Source organism: Pogoniulus pusillus, chromosome 35 (genome assembly GCF_015220805.1).
Source record: "Pogoniulus pusillus isolate bPogPus1 chromosome 35, bPogPus1.pri, whole genome shotgun sequence".
Lineage (NCBI taxonomy): Eukaryota > Metazoa > Chordata > Aves > Piciformes > Lybiidae > Pogoniulus > Pogoniulus pusillus.
Window position 1 is genome coordinate 11208142 of NC_087298.1, and position 25908 is coordinate 11234049.

Here is a 25908-nt window from a genome sequence, read left to right on the forward strand (position 1 = left end):
GGTGGGGTCTCAGCAGAGCAGAGCAGAGGGGGAGAATCCCCTCCCTGGCCCTGTTGGCCACACTTCTGCTGCTGCAGCCCAGGCTCTGCTTGGCTTTCTGGGCTGCAAGTGCACACTGCTGGCTCAGATCCCCTCTCCTCTGCTCCCCATGTCACAAAACAGCAGAATCAGCAAAAAAAAACCCCACCCACAAAACAAAGTAAAAGGAGAGGAAAAAAAAGAACGAAAATTACATCTGTCTCATTGTAGGTGATGACAGGACTTGTGGGGAGCTCAGCCTCCACTGTGTTCTCAGTCAGCCCACCCTGAGGGTCTACTCCTTCGTTGTAGTTGACATCTTCATAGGGCAGAGGGGTGAAGTATTCTTCGTTGATGGTTTCGTAGTTGTACTCATCTACCAGGGGATCATCTATTGCAGTATCTTCTTTTGGTGGCTTGCCAGGGTTCCCTCTGTCAGGTGCTGCTGTAGGGGCAGGATAGTCCTATTGCAAGGGGAGAAAAACAAACCAAAATGGCCACAATTAGAGAAGCAGAAAGAAAATTGTGCAGCATCCTCCCTCCCCTCCTCCTCCTCCTCCTCCTCAGCGCCGCTTCTGGACCACATCGCTGCTAGGATCCCCGCGTCGGTACCGGCTTGGTTTCAGGTCTTGCTCCAGCAGCCACTTCAGGAGTGATGGGTTTGGTGGTTGGTGCTTCTGGTTTTACAGCTTCCTCCACGTCTTCGTAGTAAGGGTACTCATAGTAGTAGGTGTCACCTTCTCCCTCCCCATCCGTGTACTGCAAAGAGAAGAAGAGGAGCGGAAATCAAGGTGGCAGCAGCCCAGGGCATTGCTATCAGCTCTGGCAGACAGCATCTCATGGCAACAGAGCTCTTGGAGGTGTTCCTGTGTGATCTGCTACAGGTGATCCTGGTCTGGAAAGGGGGGGAGGGGGGAGCTTTTCCAGGTCCCTTCCAGCCCCTGACATTCTGTGGTTCTGTGATCTCCAGGAAGAGAAGCATGGAATGGTTTAGGTTGGAAGGGACCTCAAGGATCAGCCAGTTCCAAGCCCCTGCCATAGGCAGGGACACCTCCCACTAGAACAGGTTGCTCAAGGCCTCATCTAACCTGGTGCTGACCACTTCCAGGGTGGTTGTGGAACACAGAAGCACATAATATGCTCCACAACATCTTCCCTGCAGATGTTCAGGACCAGGCTGGATGAAGCCCTGAGCAACCTGTTCTAGTGGGAGGTGTCCCTGCCTATGGCAGGGGGTTGGAACTGGATGATCCTTGAGCTCCCATCCAACCTAAACCATTCCATGGTTCTGTGCTTGCAGGAATGCCCAACACACACAGCCCAAGCAGCTCCACACCCTGCCTGCTCTCCCCATCCACAGTCTGAGGCTCACCTTCATCTCTCAGAGGAAATGGAGCATTTCCCTGCAAAAGGAGATGCAGCCTGGAGAGAAAACCCAAGCCTCCATTTCCCCTTGACCTCCTCTGCCCTCTGAGCACCAGGCAGAGCTCAGGGGAGCTGGGGCCACTGCACTACAGCTCCCACTTGGCACCACCTGAAGGTCATCCCTATTGCAGCACCTCCCCATCCTGGCTGCTGTCCTCTCCACAGCCTGAGGGTCAGCTCTGGGCAGTGCCCACACTTCCAGTAGGAAATGGCAGCACTTTCCTTGGAGAGGCAGATGCAGGCTGCAGAAGGTCCATGTAAGCCCAAAAGCAGAGCCTGTAAAAGCTGCCAAAAGCTGCCCAACCTTCACATTCCTTCCAGCCCTCAAAAGCATCCCCAAACCCTGCAAGAGACTTACATATTCATCCTGGTTGGGGTCCTGGGACTGGGGGGAGTCAGGGATGGCAGTGTCACAGTCGGGGCTGTAGTGTTCACAGTAGTCATAGGCTGCTCGGGGGTCCGCCACGATCAGGAGCTGCTGGATGTCACCCTGGGAAGAAGGAAAGTCAGAGGGTCAGCACAGTGCACACAGAGCCACCAGCCCAAGGCTTCAGTCAGATGGATAAACACCACCAAGACCTGAAGAGCAAAAGGCTTGGCAGGCAGCCTCGTTGACACCTCAGGCAGGGGATGCTGCCTGAGAGGAGCCAGCTCAGTCAGCCTCTTATCGCCGCCTGCTCCGAGTGCTGTGAGGCCACCCAGCTTCACACCTGCCTCCAAATGCACCTTCCCACCAGATAACCACAGAGGTCACCCCTACCACACGACAGTGCTGACAGCCCTGGGCAAGGCAGGTGCAGTTAAAGTAAGAGAAAATGGCTCTCTGCACCCCCCAAACTGCAGTGTCCTGCAGATCACAGCATCATAGAACTGTCAGAGGTCCTTTCAAACCCAGTGATGGAGCCAAACCATCAACCCACCACCACCATGACCACTAAACCACATCCCCAAGTGCCATGTCCATGGGTTTCTTGAGCACCTCCAGGGATGGGGACTCTACCACCTCCCTGGGCAGCCTGTGCCAATCCTTGACCACTCTTTCTGTAAAGAAACTTCTAATATCCAATCTAATAAAAACCTCCTTTCCTACCCTGCTCCATGCAGCTCTGCAATTGTGCTGCAGGACTCAAAAAGCTGTTTGTTTGCCCCAAAACCTCTCTGCTTCTCTCACATCACCATTTGGCCCCATAAAAAGCATCCCCCCTCCCCTCTTTGAGCATCTTCCCTCACCTCTCTTTTCCACCCACAACTGTGCAGACATGGAAAGAGATTAGAAATGCATCTGAACAAAACCAAGAGAGAAGAGGAAAGAGGTTGGTGGTGGATTATTGAGAGCCAAGTGCAGGATGAGCTCAGTAGGCACCAAGGATGTTTAATGGACCATACATAAGGGTTATGCAGCATGACACAAATCCAAAGGTCAGAGCAGGAATTCCTCTTCAGTTTCCTCAAGAACCACCACGCTGCTTAAGCACAATGCCAAAGCCCAGCTTATTCAGCAGACAGTTGCATAAGAGAAGCCTTTACTACATGGATTATTGGAGCTGATACTTTAATTAGTGGTGGGGGGAGAGGGGGAAGTCTTATTTAATAGTAGAAAAACACAGCTAAGGCACTAAGGGGGAAAAAAAGGAGCACTGCAGCTAAACTGGGAGGATGACTGGGGCACATAATAGAAACCAGAAGCTCTGAGTAGTGTCTGGCCAGATGGGCAAGCAGCCCCATGGAAAACCAAAGGCTATTTATGGACTGATGGGCCAAGTCTGCCTTTGTGCATGCAAGCTGCTCGTGGTCCAGCCACGGGTGCTGCTGGATCCACGTGGAGCTCAGCCTGCCCCGAACGCACCCCACAGACTCACCCCCCAAATAAAGGCTGCTGTGGTTTGGGCAGAGAGCCACCAGGAAACAAGGTTGCAAGGACCATGAGAGAGGAAGCAGCCTCAAGTCACACCAGGGGAGGTTTAGGTTGGACAGGAGGAACAATTTCTTCCCCAAAAGGGTTGCCAAGCCCTGGAACAAGCTGCTAGGGGCAGTGGTGGAGCCTCCGTCACTGGAGGGGCTTAAAAGCTGTGTAGGTGTGGTGCTGAGGGACATGGCTTAGTGGTGAGCTGGCAGTGCTGGATGAAAGGCTGGACTTGATCATCTGAAAAGCCTCTTCCAACCAAAACGATTCTGTGATGCTGTTCACAGGCTGGAAAAGACTCTCAGGATCCTACGATTCTATCCAGACCTGGCCACGTCCTGCCCAGCTCTGAGGGGCAGGAGCACCTTAGGACTGCCTGGGGGTTCCCTCATCGATTTTCAGGTGATCAGATCCACCTCTGCAGCAGCTCCCCAAGCCATCTGGGCACCTCTCAGATACTGCACGACTTTAGGCTGAAGTTGAGCATTGATTTCAGCTTCTTAAGTCTGTTTCCTGTGCATAACCCTTACAAAATGAAGAGAGATGTCTGCAAAGTGGATTTCAGCTTTCTGTAGTCTTTCTGCCACAGAGCACTCCTGTCAGCACTGTTGTGGCTTGTTGCTTCTCAGTGTAACCACCAAACCCATGGCTACAGCAGAAAATGCCAAGCTCTTGTCTCACTGAACACCTCTGAGCAGGCTCTGACAATGGGACCTGCACTGGAGGGTAACTCAGCTGTGCTGTGAGCTGGAGGGCATCCCCCAGCCCTGAGCAGAGCCTCGAAGCAGTTGGGGGTTGTTCTGCACTTGTTCACACCATATATTTCATCAGCCCTGTCTTCAAAGGCAGTTCAGAGCAGGATAAAGAGAGGCTGCTCCTTCAGCCCTTCCTCCAGTGGAGGATGTCCAACCTGGCCAAGGAAATGTGCTTCAAGTTGATGATGTGAAGATCCTTCCAGCTGCTATTTCTGCACACAGGACCTCAGCCACTCCTGCCCTTCACTGACACCTGAGTTAAGCCACTGATGCCTTTCCCTCACTTCTGTGGTTAAAGCTTCCCAGTTTCCACAGGGTTCCAGGAGTGCCCAGCACTGTTGGGATAAGCTGAAATAAACCAGCCCCAAACAGACTTGGTATTTGTCTCAAGAGAGACAAGAAAGGAAGGCTGAAAGCTTTTCCTTCCTGATAAGGTTGGATTTGCACCTCAAGGAGAGCTGATAGCCTGCATCCTTTAAGTGAGCAGGACTCTAACTGTGCTTCCTCCAGGAACAGATAAAGCAAGGAGAGGCACATTGGCTGAACAGTGCAAAAGGTTAAGGGGAAGAGAATGTGCTAAAGCTGGGCTGGCTCCAAGTCTCAGCTGATGGCAGCTCCTGAGCTCTGCATGGGCAGAAATCCTGCCTTGAGCCCACTCTGCATCCCTGCAGCACAACAGGAGCTGAGCATAGAATCACAGAATCAAGCAGCAACAGGAGGAAGTTGTTGAGTATGAGAGTGGTGAGAGGCTGGAATGGGTTGCCCAGGGAGGTGGTTGAGGCCCCATGGCTGGAGGTGTTTAAGGCCAGGCTGGCTGAGGCTGTGTGCAGCCTGCTCCAGGGTAGGGTGTCCCTGGGCATGGCAGGGGGGTTGGAACTGGCTGATCCTTGTGGTCCCTTCCAACCCTGCCTGATTCTGTGTGAACGTGGGGAAATGAGTGCATAACTGAATGCATTTGGTACAAGGGTGCCAGGACAAAGCAGGAGCTGCAGCAGACAGCTCCTTCCGAGCTCACCACGCTTCAGGAGCACCATTCAGCATGCCTACTATGTCCCCATTTCCTTTCCAAACCCACTCAATCACCCTGCCTCACTAAAGCTCATCCTTTTCTGGCTGTCCCAGCAGCAGCAGTGTGCAGGCATGACAAAGCAGAAGGAAAACCAACTCAAACTCAGCCCATTTTGGAGGCATGAAAGCCCTGGGGAGCAGCTGAGCTCAAGTCCACTGATGTGGGCTGAGCAGCTCGGTGGTGGGGGAAGGAGGAGGTTGCTACACCATTCATCTTGGTCTCATTAACAGCAAGTGCTGGTGGATCCCCCATGTTAGCACTTGTGGAAAGCAGACAAGGAGTAAAAACCTCGTTAGCAAGCTTCTCACTCAACTGACCTCATCCCTCAGCACAGCACAGCCAAATGGGCTAATTTGGGCTGCAATAAAGAGCCTCGCTCCCCCCAGCTCCACAAAGGGTGCACAAAGCTCTGCTGTCAAGAGCCCCATTTCTTTGATTTAAAAAGCTGACTTTAAATAGAGCAAACCAAGCTGGGAGGTTCCTGAACCTTTTTGTGTCCTCTCAAGTGTGTTGCTGCTAACAAATGTCACCAGGAGCTCACTGCCCCCAGCCCCGGCGCGGGGCGGACCAAGGTGGCAGCCAGCTCCACTGCCTCTGCTGGCCCAAGGCTCTCATCTGTTCCACTGGTGTGGTTACACAGAAGCACCCAAAAGCCTCCCTCCTCCCCCTGTCAGCATCTGCTATTTTTTTGCAGCAAGAGCTGTGATAATCAAGGTGCCTTTAATTTCCACACAGCCTCTTCCAGGAGAGTGAAGCAGCTGTGGGTTTGCAGAATCCCAGAGCCATGCAGGTGGGCAAAGCCCCTCAGGAGCACCAAGTCCAACCTAGAACCCTGCTCTACAAGGTTCACCTTCCCTAAGCACCACATCCAAACCACCCTGAAACACAGCCAGGTTGGGGGACTCCACCACCTCCCTGGGCAGCTCATGCCAGTTCCTGACCACTCTCTCCATGGAAAAACCTCTCCCTAAAGTCCATTCTAAACCTCCTCAACCTCAGCTTGAGGCCATTCCCCTTTCTTCTGTCTCCAGCTGCCTGTGAGCAGAGCCCAGCAGCAGCCTCTCCACAATGCCCCTTTAGGTGTAGACAGCAATGAGGTCTCCCAACCATCTTTATCCATGAAGATTTCAGCACAGAGATCTTACAGCAATGCTAAGAGATGGGTTAAAGACTTTCCCAGCCAAGACATTTGGGGCTTAAGACTTCATTTCAAGTAAAGAAGTGAAGGAGTAAATCAGTAGTACCCTGATAGCACTCTGAAGGAGAGGTCACCAGCAGGGTGTCCTCCAGCAGCCTATGGATAGTGTGGGCAAAGTCCTCTGCCATGGAATTGCCTGGCTGGGAAAGACCTTAAGGTCATCAAGTCCAACCATAACCTAACATCTCCTTGGGCACAACTCTTAGACCATCTCCCTAAGCTCCTCATCCAGACTTATAGACTCATAGAATCAACGAGGTTGGAAGAGAGCTCCAAGCTCAGCCAGCCCAACCTATCCCCCAGCCCTATCCAGTCACCCAGACCATGGCACTGAGTGCCTCATCCAGGCTTTTCTTGAACACCTCCAGGGATGATGACTCCACCACTTCCCTGGGCAGCTCCCAGGGAACTGATCCAGTTCCCAACAATCCTATCAGTGCAGAATTTTTTCCTAATATCCAACTTAAACCTCTCCTGGTGTAATTTAAGTCCATTTCCTCTCATCCTACCACTTGTGACCTGGAAGAAGAGGCTGGTACCTGCTTTGCTACCACCTCTTTGAGCACATCTGGGCACTCAGGGCTCCAATAACCAGGGCATTCCTTTGCAAGCAGAGGCAAGGTACAGTCTGACAGAAGAAAATCTGAAGTAGAGAGAGGGAGGGGGGGGAAAGGCCACTTTTTGCCTGAAAATAACTAATATTTCATCCATCAGAAGAGGGAGTTCTCAAGCAAGAAGAAAAAAAAAGGAGGAATAAATCACATTTTGACCTTTATTCCTCGAGCTTCAGATGCAGGAGGAGAGGCAGGCCAGCACACTGATGAAAATGATTGTGAATTGTGAGGCTTTTCATTTGCTCCACCAGATGGAAGTGCTAACTGTCAGGACCAGTAAGAATCTCCTTGACATTTATGGTAAAGCCATTCAGGCCTGATGACTCATTTTGCTCTATGGATTAAGTTGCATCAAGGCCAGTTGAATTCAACTCCCCAGCCAGCTCCCCAGACAAGGCTGGAAAAGGTCTCCTGGAGCATTTTTTAAACACTTATTCTATATGTGTGTGAAAAAAAAAAACAAGCCCAAAAACCAGTGGCACATCACTTCCAATGACATCAGCTTCAGGAACTGGGGAGAACTCTCTGTGGTCCAACAAAACAAACAGCTGGGGGAGGAGAAGTGGAGTGACTTCATCTGGCGCTGGCAGCAGCTCCAGGAGTGCTGGAATTCTTCAGGGCTCTCCCTCCCAACACACCAACAGTTAGAATCATAGGATCAGCAGGGTTGGAAGGGAGCTCAAGGATCATCCAACTCCAACCCCTCTGCCACGGGCAAGGACACCTCACATTAGATCAGGTTGCTCACAGCCTCATCCAGCCTGGCCTTAAAAACACCCAGGGATGAGGATTCCCCTGGGAAAGTGGCAGGAAGGGGTCAGCAATGATTAATGGCTTTGACAAACTCAGCTGATTGGAAAGGTAGGGAAACCTTTTACCTGTTGAGGAAAGAGGAGTGGGGGATGAGTCTGTTCCATCACACTAGATGAGGTTGCTCACAGCCTCATCCAGCCTGGCCTTAAAAACATCCAGGGATGAGGCTTTCACCACCTCCTTGGGCAACCTGTGCCAGTGTCTCACCAGCCTCAAAGAGAAGAACACCTTCCTAGCATCCAATCTGAATCCAGATGCTGCTAATTTTGCTGGATTTGTTTTAGTGCATTGCCCCAGAAGCCTCAGAGACTCTGAACATCTTCAGGCCATGGTTTAATGGCCACAGTGGTCTTAGGCTGATGCTTGGACTTGATGCTCTGAGAGGTCTTTTCCAATCGAGACAATTCTATGATTCTATCTATAAGATGCTTGATGTGCAGCCTGGACACCCCCTAAGGTGCTTGACCATGGTGTCATAGAATCAAGCAAGTTGGAAGAGACCTCCAAGCTCAGCTAGCACAACCTAGCACCCAGCCCTGGCCAACCAACCAGACCATGGCACTAATAGAATCACAGAGTCAGCCAGGTTGGAAGAGAGCTCCAAGCTCAGCCAGTCCAACCTAGCACCCAGCCCTGGCCAACCAACCAGACCATGGCACTAATAGAATCACAGAGTCAGCCAGGTTGGAAGAGAGCTCCAAGCTCAGCCAGTCCAACCTAGCACCCAGCCCTGTAGATAACCTCTCAGAGCATTGCTGTGCCCTTTGCTGTACTGGCACCATTCCAGCTTCCCCCTTTTAAAGCCAGCTGCTCCAGGAAAAAAGCCAAACTGCAGCAATGAGGTCAGACAAAGCCTCCTCACCCATGCCCTGAACCCCTCTTGCTGACCACAAACAGGAAGGAGATCCACAGACAGTAACCGGTACCTGAAGGGCATCCTTTGGGCTCCCCCTAACAATTCACACTGCAAAATGGGAAGGGAACTGTTGGAAATCTGGCTTGAAAGAAAAAAACCCAACAACCACCAGCACCAAAAGCCAGATAAAGGCTTGACTCAGTCATGAGTCAGCTACAAATGTCGGTGGCTTGGATAAATCCAATCCGGATGTTTGCTTCCCCAGCCTGTGCAGAGAGGCTGCAGGGACAGACAGGGCAGCTTCACTGCAAGACCTCTGCTGCTTCCCCTCTCAGGCTCCAATTACCACAAGAAAGGCTCCCTCTGGCTTTTGGCACTCGGAGAGAAGCCTCTTCTGAGACCTCTTTAAGGGAACAGTAAAAAAAAAAACCCAACCCAAAGCAGGTTTAATTAAGCAGAACAGGGATAGAAGGTTTGCCAAAAGCAAAAGTGGCTTCAAGTTAAAACCTCTCTCAAGGGCTGCTACCAGCATCTCTTCCTCACTGCACCTCCATCTGGGAGAGTTGGTACCCTGAGGAACTCTCACAACACCTCAGCCTAGTCCTGCACCCCTGCCTCAAAGCTAAGCTTTGAACATTCCCAGTGTTGAACTTCCCCTGGTTCGTGTTCTGTAATCATTTGGACAACCCACACGCCTCTTTCCCTGACCACAGCAACAAGCAGCAAATAAGCCCTGTGGCTCCAAGGTAATTAACCTCCCCAGCAATTTTCAACCCTTGCATTTTAGAATTCCAGAGAGGAGCCCAATTGACTAGGACAGGAGGATCCATTAACTCACTCCTAGCACTGGCTGCTGCCTCTGAAGGAGCAGAGCAGGCGAGTGGGGGCTCCTCTGTGCCTCTTCCCTTCCTAGGAACCCCTCAGTTCTGAGCTGCCCTCATCATTTAGCCCTGCCCTGATGGATAGAAATGGGGCTAGGCAATGCCACATCCCTAGTCCTCCTCTGATGGATAGGAACATGGCTGGGCAGTGCCACATCCCTAGTCCTGCTCTGATGGATAGGAATATGGCTGGGCAGTGCCACATCTCTATCCCTGCTCTGATGGATAGGAATATGGCTGGGCAATGCCACATCTCTATCCCTGTTCAGATAGATAGGAACATGGCTGGGCAATGCCACATCCCTAGTCCTGCTCTGATGGATAGGAATATGGCTGGGCAGGGCCACATCTCTATCCCTGCTCTGATGGATAGGAACATGGCTGGGCAGTGCCACATCTCTATCCCTGCTCTGATGGATAGGAATATGGCTGGGCAGTGCCACATCTCTATCCCTGCTCTGATGGACAGGAATATGGCTGGGCAATGCCACATCTCTATCCCTGTTCAGATAGATAGGAACATGGCTGGGCAATGCCACATCCCTAGTCCTGCTCTGATGGATAGGAATATGGCTGGGCAATGCCACATCCCTAGTCCTGCTCTGATGGATAGGAACATGGCTGGGCAATGCCACATCCCTAGTCCTGCTCTGATGGATAGGAATATGGCTGGGCAATGCCACATCCCTAGTCCTGCTCTGATGGATAGGAACATGGCTGGGCAGTGCCACATCTCTATCCCTGCTCTGGTAGATAGGAACATGGCTGGGCAATGCCACATCCCTAGTCCTGCTCTGATGGATGGAAATGGGGTTGGCAATGCCACATCATACTTTATCCATCCATAACTTCCCCTTCCATGAACCCAACTCTCTGAGCTGCCCTCACCACCTAGTCCTGCTCTGATGGATGGAACCACGGTTGAGCAATGCCACATCCCTAGTCCTGCTCTGATGGACAGAAACATGGTTGGGCAGTGCCACATCCCTAGCTCTGCTCTGATGGATAGGAACATGGCTGGGCAGTGCCACATCCCTAGTCCTGCTCTGATGGATAGGAACATGGCTGGGCAGTGCCACATCCCTAGCTCTGCTCTGATGGATAGGAACATGGCTAGGCAATGCCACATCTCTATCCCTGCTCTGATGGATAGGAACATGGCTGGGCAATGCCACATCTCTATCCCTGCTCTGATGGATAGGAACATGGCTGGGCAGTGCCACATCCCTAGTCCTGCTCTGATGGATAGGAACATGGCTGGGCAATGCCACATCTCTATCCCTGCTCTGATGGATAGGAACATGGCTGGGCAATGCCACATCTCTATCCCTGCTCTGATGGATAGGAACATGGCTGGGCAGTGCCACATCCCTAGTCCTGCTCTGATGGATAGGAACATGGCTGGGCAGTGCCACATCTCTATCCCTGCTCTGATGGATAGGAACATGGCTGGGCAATGCCACATCTCTATCCCTGCTCTGATGGATAGGAACATGGCTGGGCAATGCCACATCTCTATCCCTGCTCTGATGGATAGGAACATGGCTGGGCAGTGCCACATCCCTAGTCCTGCTCTGATGGATAGGAACATGGCTGGGCAGTGCCACATCTCTATCCCTGCTCTGATGGATAGGAACATGGCTGGGCAGTGCCACATCCCTAGTCCTGCTCTGATGGATAGGAACATGGCTGGGCAATGCCACATCTCTATCCCTGCTCTGATGGATAGGAACATGGCTGGGCAATGCCACATCTCTATCCCTGCTCTGATGGATAGGAACATGGCTGGGCAATGCCACATCCCTAGCCCTGCTCTGATGGATAAAAACATGGTCAGGCACTGCCACATCAACCCAACTTTGGGTTGCTCAGGTGAACTGCTCCATGGCTGCTGCTTTTGGCTGTGGCTGCAGAGCCCCCAGCAGGCTGTGGGGCTGTGTGTGTAGTATCACCAGGCAAGCTCCAAGCATTTAGCAGAGGCTCCTTCCTGGAAGGGAAGGACAAGTGGTTGTCTAAGAGAAGAACAAAAGCCAGATGGCTTTGCTAATTCTGGAAAGCTCTCCTGAAGAAGCTGTCCCTCTGCCAATAGCCAAATACCAGTCAAGGGCCCAAGTCATTAGCAGAGCAGGAGACACTAACAGGAGGTTCATTTGCAGGCAGCCACTTCCACTGCCAGCTCTGATAACCAGGCAGAGTAGATAAGCCTAACACAAACAACCCCCCTTGGCAGCAGCCACAGCCACCAGCACAACACAGGGCACAGGATCACAGGCTCACAGGATGGCAGGAGTTAGAAGGGACCCAAGGAGATCATCAAGCCCAACTCCCCTGCCAGAGCAGGACAATCCTATCTAACACAGAGGAACACATCCAGACAGGCCTTGGAAGGCTCCACAGAAGGAGACTCCACAACCTCTCTGGGCAGCCTGTGCCAGGGCTCTGAGACCCTTCCAGTCAAGAAGTTCCTCCTTGTGTTGAGGTGGAACCTCTATTGCTACAACTTGCACCCACTGCTCCTTGCCCTATCCCAGGGAGCAGAGCCTGTCCCCCCACTCCTGGCCAGCCAAGCCAAGCACCAAGCACCTTCTGAGCAATGCTCAGCATCTCTTGTGCTCAGAGAAGCAATTATGAAGCCAGAGTCCATGCCCAAGCCCTCTTTAAGTGACAACACAGAGCTGATTCCCAAGGAAAGCACTCAAGGTATTTGTCAGCAGGATGGATTACCTCCCCAGCAGCACTTTCCAGGCAGGACAGACTCATCCCCCACTCCTCTTTCCTCAACAGGTAAAAGGTTTCCCTACCTTTCCAATCAGCTGAGTTTGTCAAACCCATTAATCATTGCTGACTCCTTCCTGCCACTTCCTTGCCAAACCCTGACAGTCCAGAGCCTCTCTGCTCTCTCCAGTCTCAGGATGCAGAGATGTGGTGCTGAGGGACATGGTTTAGCACCAAATTTGGTAGAGTCAGAACCATAACTTAACATCTCCCTGCACACCTCACCCAAAGCCCTTTAAACCACCTCCAGGGATGGTGACTCTTCCTGGGCAGCCTGTTCCAGTGCCTGATGACCTTGTGTGGTGCAGAAAATTGTCCTCATGTCCAACCTATGCCTCCCCTGGTGCCACTTGAGACCATGACCGTGGTGAGAGGCTGGAATGGGTTGCCCAGGGAGGTGGTTGAGGCCCCATGGCTGGAGGTGTTTGAGGCCAGGCTGGCTGAGGCTGTGTGCAGCCTGCTCTAGGGTAGGGTGTCCCTGGGCATGGCAGGGGGGTTGGCACTGGCTGCTCCTTGTGCTCCCTTCCAGCCCTGACTGATTCTATGATTTCCTCTCATTCTATCACTTGTTACCTGGGAGAAGAGGCTGATTCCCACCTCACTACAACCTCCCTTTTTGTAGTTGTAGAGTGCAATGAGGTCTCCCCTCAGGCTTCTCTTCTCCAGGCTGAACAACCCCAGCTTCCTCAGGAGGAGGAGGTTGTGTTCAAAGTCCTTCACCATCTTATTTTGTCCTTCTCTGGACACACTCCAGCACCCCAATGTCCTGATAGGTCTGGGACATTAACTTACAGGTATTTTCCAACCAAAACAATCCTATGGTTCTATGAAACATCTCCACAGCCACCATCTCCTCATCCCTCTGCTAGCTCAGTCCACTTAACCATCGTGTCACTGAAACATTAAGGTTGGAAAAGACCTTTCAAATCATCGAGCCAACCATACCTCTTGCACTGAGAGCTGCCAAGAGAGCCAATGGCATCCTGGGCTGGCTCAGGAGCAGTGTGGGCAGCAGCACAAGGGAGGTTCTTGTGCCCCTCTGCTCAGCACTGCTCAGGACACACCTTCAGTGCTGTGTCCAGTGCTGGCTCCTGAATTCAAGAGAGATGCTGAGATGCTGGAAGGTGCCCAGAGAAGGGCAGCAAGGCTGGGGAGGGGCCTGGAGCACAGCCCTGTGAGGAGAGGCTGAGGGAGCTGGGGGTGTGCAGCCTGCAGCAGAGGAGGCTCAGGGCAGAGCTCATTGCTGTCTGCAGGGAGGCTGTAGCCAGGTGGGGTTGGGCTCTGCTGCCAGGCTCCCAGCAACAGAACAAGGGGGGACAGCCTCAAGCTGTGCCAGGGCAGGTTCAGGCTGGATGTTGTTAGGAAGTTGTTGTCAGAGAGAGTGATTGGCATTGGAATGGGCTGCCCAGGGAGGTGGTGGAGTCTCTGTGGCTGGAGGTGTTGCAGCCAAGGCTGGCTGGGGCACTTAGTGCCATGGTCTGGTTGGTTGGGCAGGGCTGGGTGCTAGGTTGTGCTGTCTGAGCTTGGAGCTCTCTTCCAACCTGTCTGATTCTATGATTCTCATGCAGGGTCTGACAATGATGCCCTGAAGAGAACACAAAAGGGACAAGATGAAAAAAACAAACCCCAAAGCCTGCCCAGGCTCAAATGGACATTTAATGATGGGGCCAAGAGCCCAAGCCAAGCTGCAGACAGACCACACAGTCCCATCCTCCCTGCACCAGCTGCCCATCTGCCAGCACTGACTCATTCCCAGGCACTTGGCCTAATTGAAGCCTCCATCCTTTCACAAGAGACATCTAATCACCAGCTCAAAGATCCCCAGAAGCTCTGGGGCTGCTTTATGCTTTCAGACAATTGAACTTCTCCTTATTCAGCCCTGACCCTGACTGACTGCTGGGGCCACAGCGCTGGGAGGAAGCTTGAACATGCTCACTGCACAGTTTGCTACCCTCTGCCTCCTGCCATCAGCCAGGAATCCCAGAGCCATGCAGGTGGGCAAAGCCCCTCAGGAGCACCAAGTCCAACCTACAACCCTGCTCTACAACATTCCCCTTAAACCACAGCCCTAAGCACCACATCCAAACCACCCTGAAACATAGCCAGGTTGGGGGACTCCACCACCACCTCCCTGGGCAGCTCATTCCAGTCCCTGACCACTCTCTCCATGGAAAAACCTTTCCCTAATGTCCAGTCTAAACCTCCCCAGCCTCAGCTTGAGGCCATTCCCCCTTCTTCTGTCTCCAGCTGCCTGTGAGCAGAGCCCAGCAGCAGCCTCTCCAGAATGCCCCTTTAGGTGTAGACAGCAGTAAGGTCTCCCAACCATCTTTATCCATGAAGACTCACTTTAAACCATCTCCCTAAGCACCACATCCAAAACACTCTGAAACACAGCCAGACTGGGGGACTCCACCACCTCCCTGGGCAGCTCATTCCAGTCCCTGACCACTCTCTCCATGAAAAACTCTTTCCCTAATGTCCATTCTAAACCTACCCAGCCTCAGCTTGAGGCCATTCCCCCTTCTCCTGTCTCCAGCAGCCTATGAGAAGCACCCAGCAGCATCCTCTCCACAATGTCCCTTCAGGTAGCTGTAGAATGAGCAGCCCTTCAGTGGGCAATGTGCCTTGCCTGGCTCAAACCTGCTGCCTAGACCTTGGAGGACAGTTTTCTCTTCAAAACAAAATCACCAAACAGCTGGGGGGGGGGAAAAAGTAGCCTAAAGAAGGCAAATTGGCAACCTGTCATTTAATTAAGATCCAAGAATTTAGGGGATGCAGGGCAGAGAGGGGGAAAAAAACCCATCCTTAAGAAAGAGGCAGCTTGGAAACCAGGTGGTGCTGGCAGCAGCACAGAAAGCATCAAATCTACACTGGCTTTACTGCAAGGCTACATCACAGGAATGTGTTTCCCCAGGTTTCTCCCCCTCTCTTTGTTTCAAAGCTGGAAAAGTCACTGTGGGGACAGAGCAGATCAAAATATCATAGAATGGTTTGAGTTGGAAGGGACCTTAAAGGTTATCCAGTTCCAACCCCTCTGCCATGGGCAGGGACACGTCCCATAGGACCAGGTTGCCCCAGGCCCCATCCAAACAGGTCTTGAATACCTCCAGGGAGGGAGCAGCCACAACCTCCCTGGGCAACCTGTGCCAGTGGTTTAGAGCTGGGTGATAGGTTGGACTGGATGATCTGCTCTGCTCTGGTCAGACCCCACCTGGAGTACTGCATCCAGTCCTGGGACCCCTATTATAAGAGGGATGTGGAGATGCTGGAGAGTGTCCAGAGCAGGGCCAGGAGGATGCTGAGAGGCTGCAGCAGCTCTGCTGTGAGCACAGCCTGAAAGAGTTGGGGCTGTGCAGGCTGGAAAAGAAAAGGCTCCCAGGTAACCTTCTTGTGGCCTTCCAGTAGCTGAATAGGGCCTCTGGAAAGAGCTGCCACCCAGGGGACCAGCTCTCCATCACTGAGCTGAGGAGGCACTATTGCCTAGGTACTGTAATGACAGGAGGAGGAGGAATGGGTTTAAAGTGGCAGAGGGGAGATTGAAAGTGGATGTTAGGAAGAAGTGAGGGTGCTGAGACACTGGCACAGATTGAGGGTGCTGAGACACTGGCACAGATTGCTCAGGGAGGTTGTGGAGCACAGAAGCACCGAATGTGATCAAAGATCACATTCGGTGCTTCTGTGCTCCACAACCTCCCTGGAGGTGATCAGGACCAGGCTGGATGAGTCCTTGAGCAACCTGTTCTAGTGGGATGTGTCCCTGCTTATGGCAGAAGGGCTGGAACTGGCTGAGCTTTGAGCTCCCTTCCAACCCAAACCATTCTACAATCACCTAACACCTTCTAACGAACTTAAACCACAGCCCTAAGCATCTCATCCAGTCTCCTGGACAGCAGCACTGCCAGGGCAAAGCAAGAGCCAAGCAGTGGGGACAGCAGGAAGGGAAAAGGCAGCCAAAATGCCTTCAAATAAAAAGAAGGCTCAATCAAATACAAAGAAGCTGCTAAAAACCAGGAGACAGCTAGAACAGGAGACAGCTCTCCTCAGCCCAACAAGCGTCCTGCTCAGACGTTCAGCCCCACTGGCTCTTTTGATGTCTGCTCAAACAACCACAACCTATCTGCTAGGCTTTGGGTGTGAAGCAATCATTTATGGGCACAGAAAAGAGGATGTGACTCAACAGCTTCTCCTACCCCTTGGCCCCAGCCTGGATGGATGGATAGGGAGAGTGAATGCACAGACTGGTGGGACAAAAGGCTGCTTTATATTCTTTCCTTCTCTCCAGCCTGGCCAAGAGCTGTGGTAACAGAGGCAAAAAAAATAATACCAGAGGGTTTCTGTAGGTATTTTGCAAAGAGGGGAGGAAGTATAATAGTGCACAGTGCAGGGTTTTTAAGAGGGGAGAGAAGGAGGGAGGGAGAAGGAGGGAGGGAGAAGGAGGGAGGGAGAAGGAGGGAGGGAGAAGGAGGCAGGGAGAAGGAGGCAGGGAGAAGGAGGCAGGGAGAAGGAGGCAGGGAGAAGGAGGGAGAGAGAAGGAGGCAGAGAGAAGGAGGCAGGGAGAAGGAGGCAGAGAGAAGGAGGAAGGGAGAAGGAGGCAGGGAGAAGGAGGCAGAGAACTCCCTCGACAGTCTCACCTCCTTCCACGCACTACAGAGAGGACACAGCCCTCACATTTCTTTCTCCTGTGGTAAAATCAGCCTTTCTGTTTGCCAAATGAGCAGTTTTTAAACCCATTGCATTATTTCCACCCCCCTCCCCTTTTAAATTGTACATTCTGGGCAGATGGTCTGAACCAACCTCCCCTCTCCCCTCCTCTCTCCAAGCAGATTAGAAACATATGTGAAGAAGGAGGAATCTAAACCACATGGCTTTACCAGGCTGCATGACTCCCAGTTCAAATTTCACCACACTGAAGCAAATATTTGCTCTCCAAAGCAGCAGCTGCAGCTTGGGTTGCCCAGCAGAGATGCTTCATGCATGTACATGTGTGTGCAGGTGTCCAAACAGAGATGTCTCTCTCCCAAGCCTCCTGATGAGGTCTATAGGAGGTCCTCTGAGACCACCTGGCTGAAGCTGATGGTGCAGTTTTGCTTTCAACCCCCAACTCTGCAAGCAGCATCACTCCAAAGAACTCAGAGATGAATTCAGGAGAGTGTGGGCAGCAGCTCAAGGGAGGCTCTAATCCTCCTCCTCTACTCTGCCCTAGTGAGGCCACATCTGGAGTACTGGGTCCAGCTCTGGGCTCCCCAGTTCAATCACAGAATCATCAACCAGGTTGGCAGAGAGCTCCAAGCTCATCTTAAATGTCCTATGACACTCAGCCAGCCCAACCTAGCACCCAGCCCTGCCCAACCAACCACACCATGGCACTAAGTGCCCCAGCCAGCCTTGGCTTCAACACCTCCAGGCACAGAGACTCCACCACCTCCCTGGGCAGCCCATTCCAATGCCTATCACTCTCTCTGACAACAACTTCCTCCTAACACCCATCCTAGACCTCTCCCCTGCATAACTTGAGGTTGTGTCCCCTTCAAGAATGACTGGGAAATACTGGAGAGAGTCCAGCAAAGCCTACAGAGATATTGAGGGCCCAGGAGCAGCTTTCTGATGAGACACTTGGGGCTGTTTAGTCTGGAGAGGAGCAGCCTGAGAGGGGATTTGATCAGTGGGCAGCAGCTCCAGTTCTGGAGCCCCTATTACAAGAGGGATATGGCTGTGCTGGAAGGTGTCCAGAAAGGGGCCACGAGGATGGAACTGTTGGAGGGAGTCCAGAGGAGGCCACGACGATGCTCAGAGGGCTGGAGCTGCTCTGCTATGAGCTGAGACTGATGGAGTTGGGGCTGTGCAGTCTGCAGAGGAGAAGGCTCCCAGGTGACCTTCTTGTGGCCTTGCAGTATCTTAGAAGGGGCTAGAAGAAAGCTGGGGAGGGACTTTTTAGGCTGTCAGGGAGTGCCAGGACTGGGGGGAATGGAGAAAAGCTGGAAATGGAGAGATTCAGACTGGATGCTAGGAAGAAGTTGTTCAGCATGAGTTGTTCAGCAGAGCCTGGAATGAGTTGCCCAGGGAGGTGATGGCAGCCTCATGCCTGGAAGTGTTTAAGGCCAGGCTGGATGAGGCTCTGGCCAGCCTGATCTAGTGTGAGGTGTCCCTGCCCATGGCAGGGGAGTTGGAACTGCCTGATCCTTGTGGTCCCTTCCAACCCTGACTGAGTCTATGTCTCTAAGAGATAAAGGGTGCAAAGAATTTCCTTCTCATCTCCAGTCTAAATCTGCCCTCCTAAGCCATGCCCTAATAATTCTGTGTGTTTCCCACCCCCTGCAGATGCAAATCCAAGCCACAGACATCCTGGTGGTACTCAGCAGTGCTCTGCTTTCAGCCCCAGCAGTGCAAGAAGCCCACACCTTCAGCTGGGGGCCACCAGCTCCAGTGGAACCTTAGGAGTGGAAGGTGAAATGCATCCCTCCACACAAAGCAGCCTGCTGTGTATCTCCTGACCAGCTGGGGACCATCCTCAGCTGACACCTTCCCACTTGAGAAACCACTCACAGGCCTCCTGCAGCAACACCTTCCCCAGGAGCAGAAAATGGGACAGGAGCTGGAGTCCTTTGGCTCACTGGGACTGAGCCATCAAAGGCCCCAGAGGACCTCACAGCTGCAGGATGGAAACCTTGTAATGTGATCTACCTAGACCAGGCTATAAACCAGGCTTGAGTGGAAGAAGTAAGTCCTTTGCTGGCTTGTTTTTGAGCTGCTGGCTGGGCAAAGGTGTTCCTTTTATTTCAGGGGCAGAGTGAGAAAAATCAGAAAAGGGGGGGAAAAAAAAAAGGGCAGGCAAAAACCTGCCTGCGGAGAACCCTTCCAAAGTGACTCAGTTTTCTTTGGCTGCTCCACATCTCCCATGAACATGGTAAATAGTCTGACTCTCCTTCCTCCTCTCTAGTTTTGACTGAAAAATAGGAAATGACTCTGAGAAGAGCTGGAATGAGAGGAGAGCAGGTTTAAAGCTCTGCAAGCGAGGCCAGCTTGGCAGAAGGACTTGGCACACTTGCACCACCTCCTAAGGAATGTGTGAGATGTTAAGGTCAGGCTTGGTTTAGGTCTTTAGCAGCCCTGATCTGTGCCTGTTTCCTTAGGTGGGATCTCAAATGTTGCCCACATTCACCTTGGCAGAAGCAGTGCTTGCAGTTTGGCCAGCACAGGGAGCTCAGACACAGCTGAGGCTGCGCCTGCAAGAATCATAGAACCAAGCAGGTTGGAAGAGAGCTCCAAGCTCAGCCAGCACAACCTAGCACCCAGCCCTGCCCAACCAACCACACCATGGCACTAAGTGCCCCAGCCAGGCTTGGCTGCAACACCTCCAGCCACAAAGACTCCACCACCTCCCTGGGCAGCCCATTCCAATGCCAATCACTCTCTCTGACAACAACTTCCTAACAACATCCAGCCTGGACCTGCCCTGCCACAGCTTCAGGCTGTGTCCTCTTGTTCTGTTGCTGGCTGCCTGGCAGCAGAGCCCAACCCCACCTGGCTACAGCCTCCTTGCAGGCAGCTGCAGGCAGCAATGAGCTCTGCCCTGAGCCTCCTCTGCTGCAGGCTGCACACCCCCAGCTCCCTCAGCCTCTCCTCACAGGGCTCTGCTCCAGGCCCCTCCTCAGCCTTGCTGCCCTCCTCTCGACACCTCCCAGCACCTCAACATCTCTCTGCAATGGAGGGGCCCAGAACTGGACACAGCACTCCAGGGGTGACCTGAGCAGTGCTGAGCACAGGGGCAGAAGAACCTCCCTTGTGCTGCTGCCCACACTGCTCCTGAGCCAGCCCAGGATGTCATTGGCTCTGCTGCCCACCTGGGCACTGCTGCCTCCTCTTCAGCTCCTCTCTCCCAGCACCCCCAGCTCCCTCTCTGCCTGGCTGCTCTCAGCCACTCTGTCTCCAGCCTGTAGTGCTGCTTGGGGTTGTTGTGGCCAAAGTATTGAACCCTGTACTCAGCCTTGTTCAATCTCATCTCTGCACTTGACTCCTGCAGATCACTTCCAACCCAAACCATTCTATGATGCCACAAGGCATTTGGAGCAGAGCTGCTGTACATATAAGCAGGGCATGTGAGGGAACCACCTTCACCAAAGAACACTCCCCCAGCCCCATGGCCACCTCTGCAGTTACAACAGCTAGCAACGAAATAGTCCTCTCTCCTCTGCATACCAGAAACCACACTGAGAGTTAAACTGAAGGTTCCAAGCAGCACAGGAGGAGGAGGAAGGAGGAGGAGGAAGGAGGAGGAGGAAGGAGGAGGAGGAAGGAGGAGGAGGAAGGAGGAGGAGGAAGGAGGAGGAGGAAGGAGGAGGAGGAAGGAGGAGGAGGAAGGAGGAGGAGGAAGGAGGAGACAGCTAGGGAGGTGAGTGCCATGGTCTGGTTGACTGGCTAGGGCTGGGTGCTAGGTTGGATTGGATGAGCTTGGAGCTCTCTTCCCATCTGGTTAATTCTATTCTATTCTAGAGTGGCACCTTAAGAGTGCTCTGTCCAAAGAGAGGCTTTGCAGAGGGTTCCACCTCTGATCAGATGGAGCAACACACAAGAGGAGCTCAGCTCTTTCGTGTTCCTGCCATAAGAGGAGTTGAATTAGAAGGACACAAATTAGAAGGAAGCTAGAGCCTGCTAAACTGAAGGCAGCTCTGCCAGCCCCCAGTTCCCACAGAAGCTGGGCAAAGGATGAGCTGGAGCAGCACAAAATAAGCAGTGGAAAACACCCTCTTCTCAGTTTTCCAGACCCAAGAGGATTGAAGACTGTGGCCAGGTCTCAGCCAGCCAGCTGCCCTGGCAGCTCCTAGAGGAGCATCACAGGACACAGTGATTTGTGCCCATGTGTTTGTTGCTGCCTCTCATCAGACACTGGTCACGTTCAGGCTGGCATTGCCACCCAGGCAACCTCAAATGAGTCTTTACCCCAAGCAAGTGGCTCTTCCAGCTGCACACCAGGCTTGTAATCACCACTGGGGCTGCAGCAAGCACAGTGGGATCAAACCTTTCTCCAGTTATTTTGGCCCTCTCTGACCACACAGCAGCTTGGCACTCTGTGATTTTTGCCTCCAAACACTTCATTTGGTGACTTCAAATCAGCATTTCTGTCATACTCCCCACAAATTACAGCACAGAGCCCTAAAAATAGAGGGCCCACAGTCAGGCTGTGCTCTGTTGTCACTGCTTTGACATGGAGCCCAAACACCACCTCTCCAGCACGGTCACTGTGTGGCTGTTGCCTTTGAACATAGATACAGAGACTGGGTTGGGTTCACTCTGATATGGGTCACAAAGTGGCTGGAGGGCTGGGCCCAGAGGGTGGTGGGGAATGGTGCCACATCCAGTTGGCAGCTGGCACCAATGATGTGCCCCAGGGATCAGTGCTGGGCACAGTCCTGCTCAGTATCTTCACTGATGAGCTGGACCAGGGGATTGAGTCCAGCTTCAGGAAGTTTGCAGATGACACCAAGCTAGGAGCAGCTGTGGAGCTGGTGGAGGGTAGCAGAGCCCTGCAGAGGGACCTGGCCAGGCTGCATGGGTGGGCAGAGGCCAATGGGATGAGAGTGAACAAGGTCAAGTGCAGGGTTCTACACTTTGGTCACAACAACCCCAAGCAGCACTACAGGCTGGGGCCAGAGTGGCTGAGAGCAGCCAGGCAGAGAGGGAGCTGGGGGTACTGGGAGAGAGGAGCTGCAGAGGAGGCAGCAGTGCCCAGGTGGGCAGCAGAGCCAATGGCAGCCTGGGCTGGCTCAGGAGCAGTGTGGGCAGCAGGACAAGGGAGGTTCCTCTGCCCCTGTGCTCAGCACTGCTCAGGCCACACCTGCAGTGCTGTGTCCAGTTCTGGGCTCCTGAATTGAAGAGAGATGTTGAGGTGCTGGAAAGTGTTGAGAGAAGGGCAGCAAGGCTGGGGAGAGGCCTGGAGCACAGCCCTGTGAGGAGAGGCTGAGGGAGCTGGGGGTGTGCAGCCTGCAGCAGAGGAGGCTCAGGGCAGAGCTCATTGCTCAGGGGACCCCTTGAGTGCTGTGTCCAGTGCTGAGCAGCATCCACAAAACCTCACATTCAGAGCTGCTGGTGAGAGACATTAACCAAGAGGCTGCATGGTGTGGGAGGCATTTCCATGATGGGAGGGCAGCATTAGCTGACCTCTCACTGTCCAGCATGGACAAACAAACAAACAAAAAGAAAACCTCTCCACAAAAGCCCAATCCAGGCCTCTGAGAACTGAATAGAACAAATTGAATGGATGTCACTGCCTATCACGATGCACCAGCTCTTTAACTAGCAGTTAACAAGGCTGACAGGGAGAGAAGAGATGAAGAAACAATTGAGCAAGCCTGCAAGAACACTCTCATTTTGCACCCAGGGCAGCCCAGGGTAACACTCTCCCTTCTGGGTATCCTGTGCTGCACACAACAAGCTCAACAAAAAGAGATTTTACTAAGTTCTTTTCTCAGTTCTCCTCACTCCACTCATTAGGAACCCCTGGAAGCAGCCCAAGCTCCTATTGCCCCTTGTTCTCCACTGCTCTGGAAGCACCAAGTGGCTCAGGGCAGCCCAGTTCTCCCCAGCCAGGTTCCAGTTGTCACCAAGCAAAGATGATCCCCAAATGCAGCAAGAGCAGTGTGGGCAGCAGGGCAAGGGAGGAGATTCTGCCCCTTGGCTCTGCTCTCCTCAGACACCACCTGAAGTCCTGGGTGCAGTTCTGAAGCTCTCAACACAAGCAGGACATGGAAGTGTTGGAGCCAGTCCAGAGGAGGCCACCAAGATGCTGAGAGGGCTGCAGCAGCTCTGCTGTGAGCACAGGCTAAGAGAGTTGGGGCTGTGCAGGCTGGAGAAGAGAAGGCTTGGAGGAGACCTTGGAGTGGCCTTGCAGGATCTGAAGGGGCTCCAGGAAGGATGGGACTGTTGCCAAGGTCTTGGAATGACAAGAAGAGGAGGAATGGGTTTGAAGTGGCAGAGGGGAGACTGAAAGTGGATGTTAGGAAGAAGTTGTTTGCAGTGAGGGTGGTGAGACACTGGCACAGGTTGCCCAGGGAGGTTGTGGAGCACAGAAGCACAGAATGTGATCAAAGATCACATTCTGTGCTTCTGTGCTCCACAACTCCCCTGAAGATGTTCAGGACCAGGCTGGGTGAAGCCCTGAGCAACCTGTTCTAGTGGGAGGTGTCCCTGCCTATGGCAGGGGGTTGGAACTGGATGATCCTTGAGCTCCCTTCCAACCTAAACCATTCCATGGTTCTGTGCTTGCAGGAGTGCCCAACACACACAGCCCAAGCAGCTCCACACCCTGCCTGCTCTCCCCATCCACAGTCTGAGGCTCACCTTCATCTCTCAGAAGAAATGGAGCATTTCCCTGCAAAAGGAGATGCAGCCTGCAGGGGAAACCCAAGCCCCCATTTCCCCTTGACCTCCTCTGCTCTCTGAGCACCAGGCAGAGCTCAGGGGAGCTGGGGCCACTGCTCTACAGCTCCCACTTGGCACCACCTGAAGGTCATCCCTATTGCAGCACCTCCCCATCCTGGCTGCTGTCCTCTCCACAGCCTGAGGTCAGCTCTGGGCAGTGCCCACACTTCCAATAGGAAATGGCAGCATTTTCCTTGGAGAGGCAGATGCAGGCTGCAGAAGGTCCATGTAAGCCCAAAAGCAGAGCCTGTAAAAGCTGCCAAAAGCTGCCCAACCTTCACATTCCTTCTTGTGGCCATGCAGCCCTGACCACATACTCAAGTTGCCTATTTTGTTTGCCATTTCCTTCAGGGCTGCATTTCCCTCATCCAGCTTCACCTCCTGATGTCACCACCTTCCCAAGGGCTGATTGCAAGGCTTCCAAGTTTCCCCTCTCCATCCAAATCAAATAAATCCACTAATAACCCAGCTCCAGGGCTGGCTTTTGCCTGGAGAAGTGATTTTTCAGTGACATATGTGTGAACCATCAGGGATAGCTTAAAACCAGATTCCCTCTCATTACAAGCTGCCTTGTTCTTTTGTGTCTTCCCCCTCCAAGCAATGCTGTTTCCTGGCTCTGGTTTCAGGTTGATTTATTTCATCTATGGAAAAATGAGGGCTGAGATCAGCTTCTGCTGGCTGCAGCACCCACAGTGAGCTGGAAACATCAGCAGAGTGTTAAGGGGAACTCTCTCAGAGTGGAAAATATGTAGTCAAGTGAAGCTCTTGGCTTAGAGTTACACATTCTGCTTTGCTGAGACCTCACCTCCAATACTGTGTCCAGGTCTGGGGTCCCCAGCAGAAGAAGGACTCAGAGATTTTGGAGAGGAGAGGAGGGCTGGAGCAGCTCTGCTGTGAGGACAGGCTGAGGGAGGGCAGTCTGGAGAAGAGAAGACTCCAGGGGAATGTCAGAGCTGCCTGACAGTAGCTGAATGCATCCTGCAGGAAGGCTGCAGAGAGACTTTTCCCAGGACAGGGAGGAATGGTTTGGAGCTGAGGCAGAGCAGGGTTAGACTGGAGCTGAGGAAGAAGTTCATCAGTCTGAGGGTGGTGAAAGTCTGGCATAGGCTGCCCAAGCAGGCTGTGGCTGCCTCCTCCCTGGATGTGTTCAAGGTCATGTTAGATGAGTCCTAGTTGAGAAGCATCCCTAACCATGGGAGGGGAGGTCATAGTAAATGATCATAGAATCCTAGAAACAACCAGGTTGGAAGAGAGCTCCAAGCTCAGCCAGCACAACCTAGCACCCAGCCCTGCCCAACCAACCAGACCATGGCACTAAGTGCCCCAGCCAGGCCTGGCTGCAACACCTCCAGCCACAAAGACTCCACCACCTCCCTGGGCAGCCCATTCCAATGCCAATCACTCTCTCTGACAACAACTTCCTAACAACATCCAGCCTGGACCTGCCCTGCCACAGCTTCAGGCTGTGTCCCCTTGTTCTGGTGCTGGCTGCCTGGCAGCAGAGCCCAACCCCAGCTGGCTACAGCCTCCCTGCAAGGAGTCTCTGAGGTCCCTTCCATCCTGGGCCATTCTGTGATCTGAGCTCTTGGAGCTGTGCTGAACCAAAGTGGAGGCAGCTGCTCAGTTTCTACCCAGCCCTGTGCAAAAAAGGTTATGATGTTTGCCTAAGAGGTGTTGGTCTCAATGACCCAGAAAGCTTTGGATGCCTCATTCCCACCCCTGGTTATGATGTAGGTAAGGATGTAAAGGGAAAGAGAGGGTCCAGGGAAAGTGGTGGCTGCTCCTCAATGTCAGGAGGGACTTGAGGACCAGCTGGGCTTGGTACAGAAAAAGAGGCAGCAAGAAAGAAATGCAACCCAAGGTTTCCATCAAGCATCCATCCACAATGGTCAAACAGCAGACAGGACTTTGCAGCTTCCTCAGACAATGTACACCACTGCTACAAGGCAATCATGGAATGGTTTGTGTTGGAAGGGACTTTTAAAAGTCATCTACTCCAACCCCCCTGCAGTCAGCACAGACATCCCCAACTGCCCAAACAACCTGACCTAGAACCTCTCCAGGGAAGAACAATCAGAGGCAGCCCCAGGCTGCTGCTCCATGGATTTCCCATTGTTTTCCCTCTTCACTCCCTAAAGACTTCCCAAACTCCAGCACAAAGCCCCAGGGAAGCCCTTAGACATCTC

General features: G+C 52.9%; 1 protein-coding gene across 2 annotated transcripts in view; it reads right to left on the bottom strand.

The window, feature by feature from the left end:
• COL5A1 (collagen type V alpha 1 chain) overlaps positions 1-25908 on the bottom strand; it is a 213993-nt gene that overhangs the window by 107451 nt on the left and 80634 nt on the right. For both annotated transcript variants that reach the window (XM_064171508.1, XM_064171507.1), the window contains exons 5-7: positions 1802-1933; positions 631-777; positions 234-482 (exon numbers count right to left, since the gene is read on the bottom strand). In XM_064171508.1, the coding sequence (XP_064027578.1) occupies positions 234-482; positions 631-777; positions 1802-1933 (528 nt within the window). The remainder of the gene's footprint in view (positions 1-233; positions 483-630; positions 778-1801; positions 1934-25908) is intronic.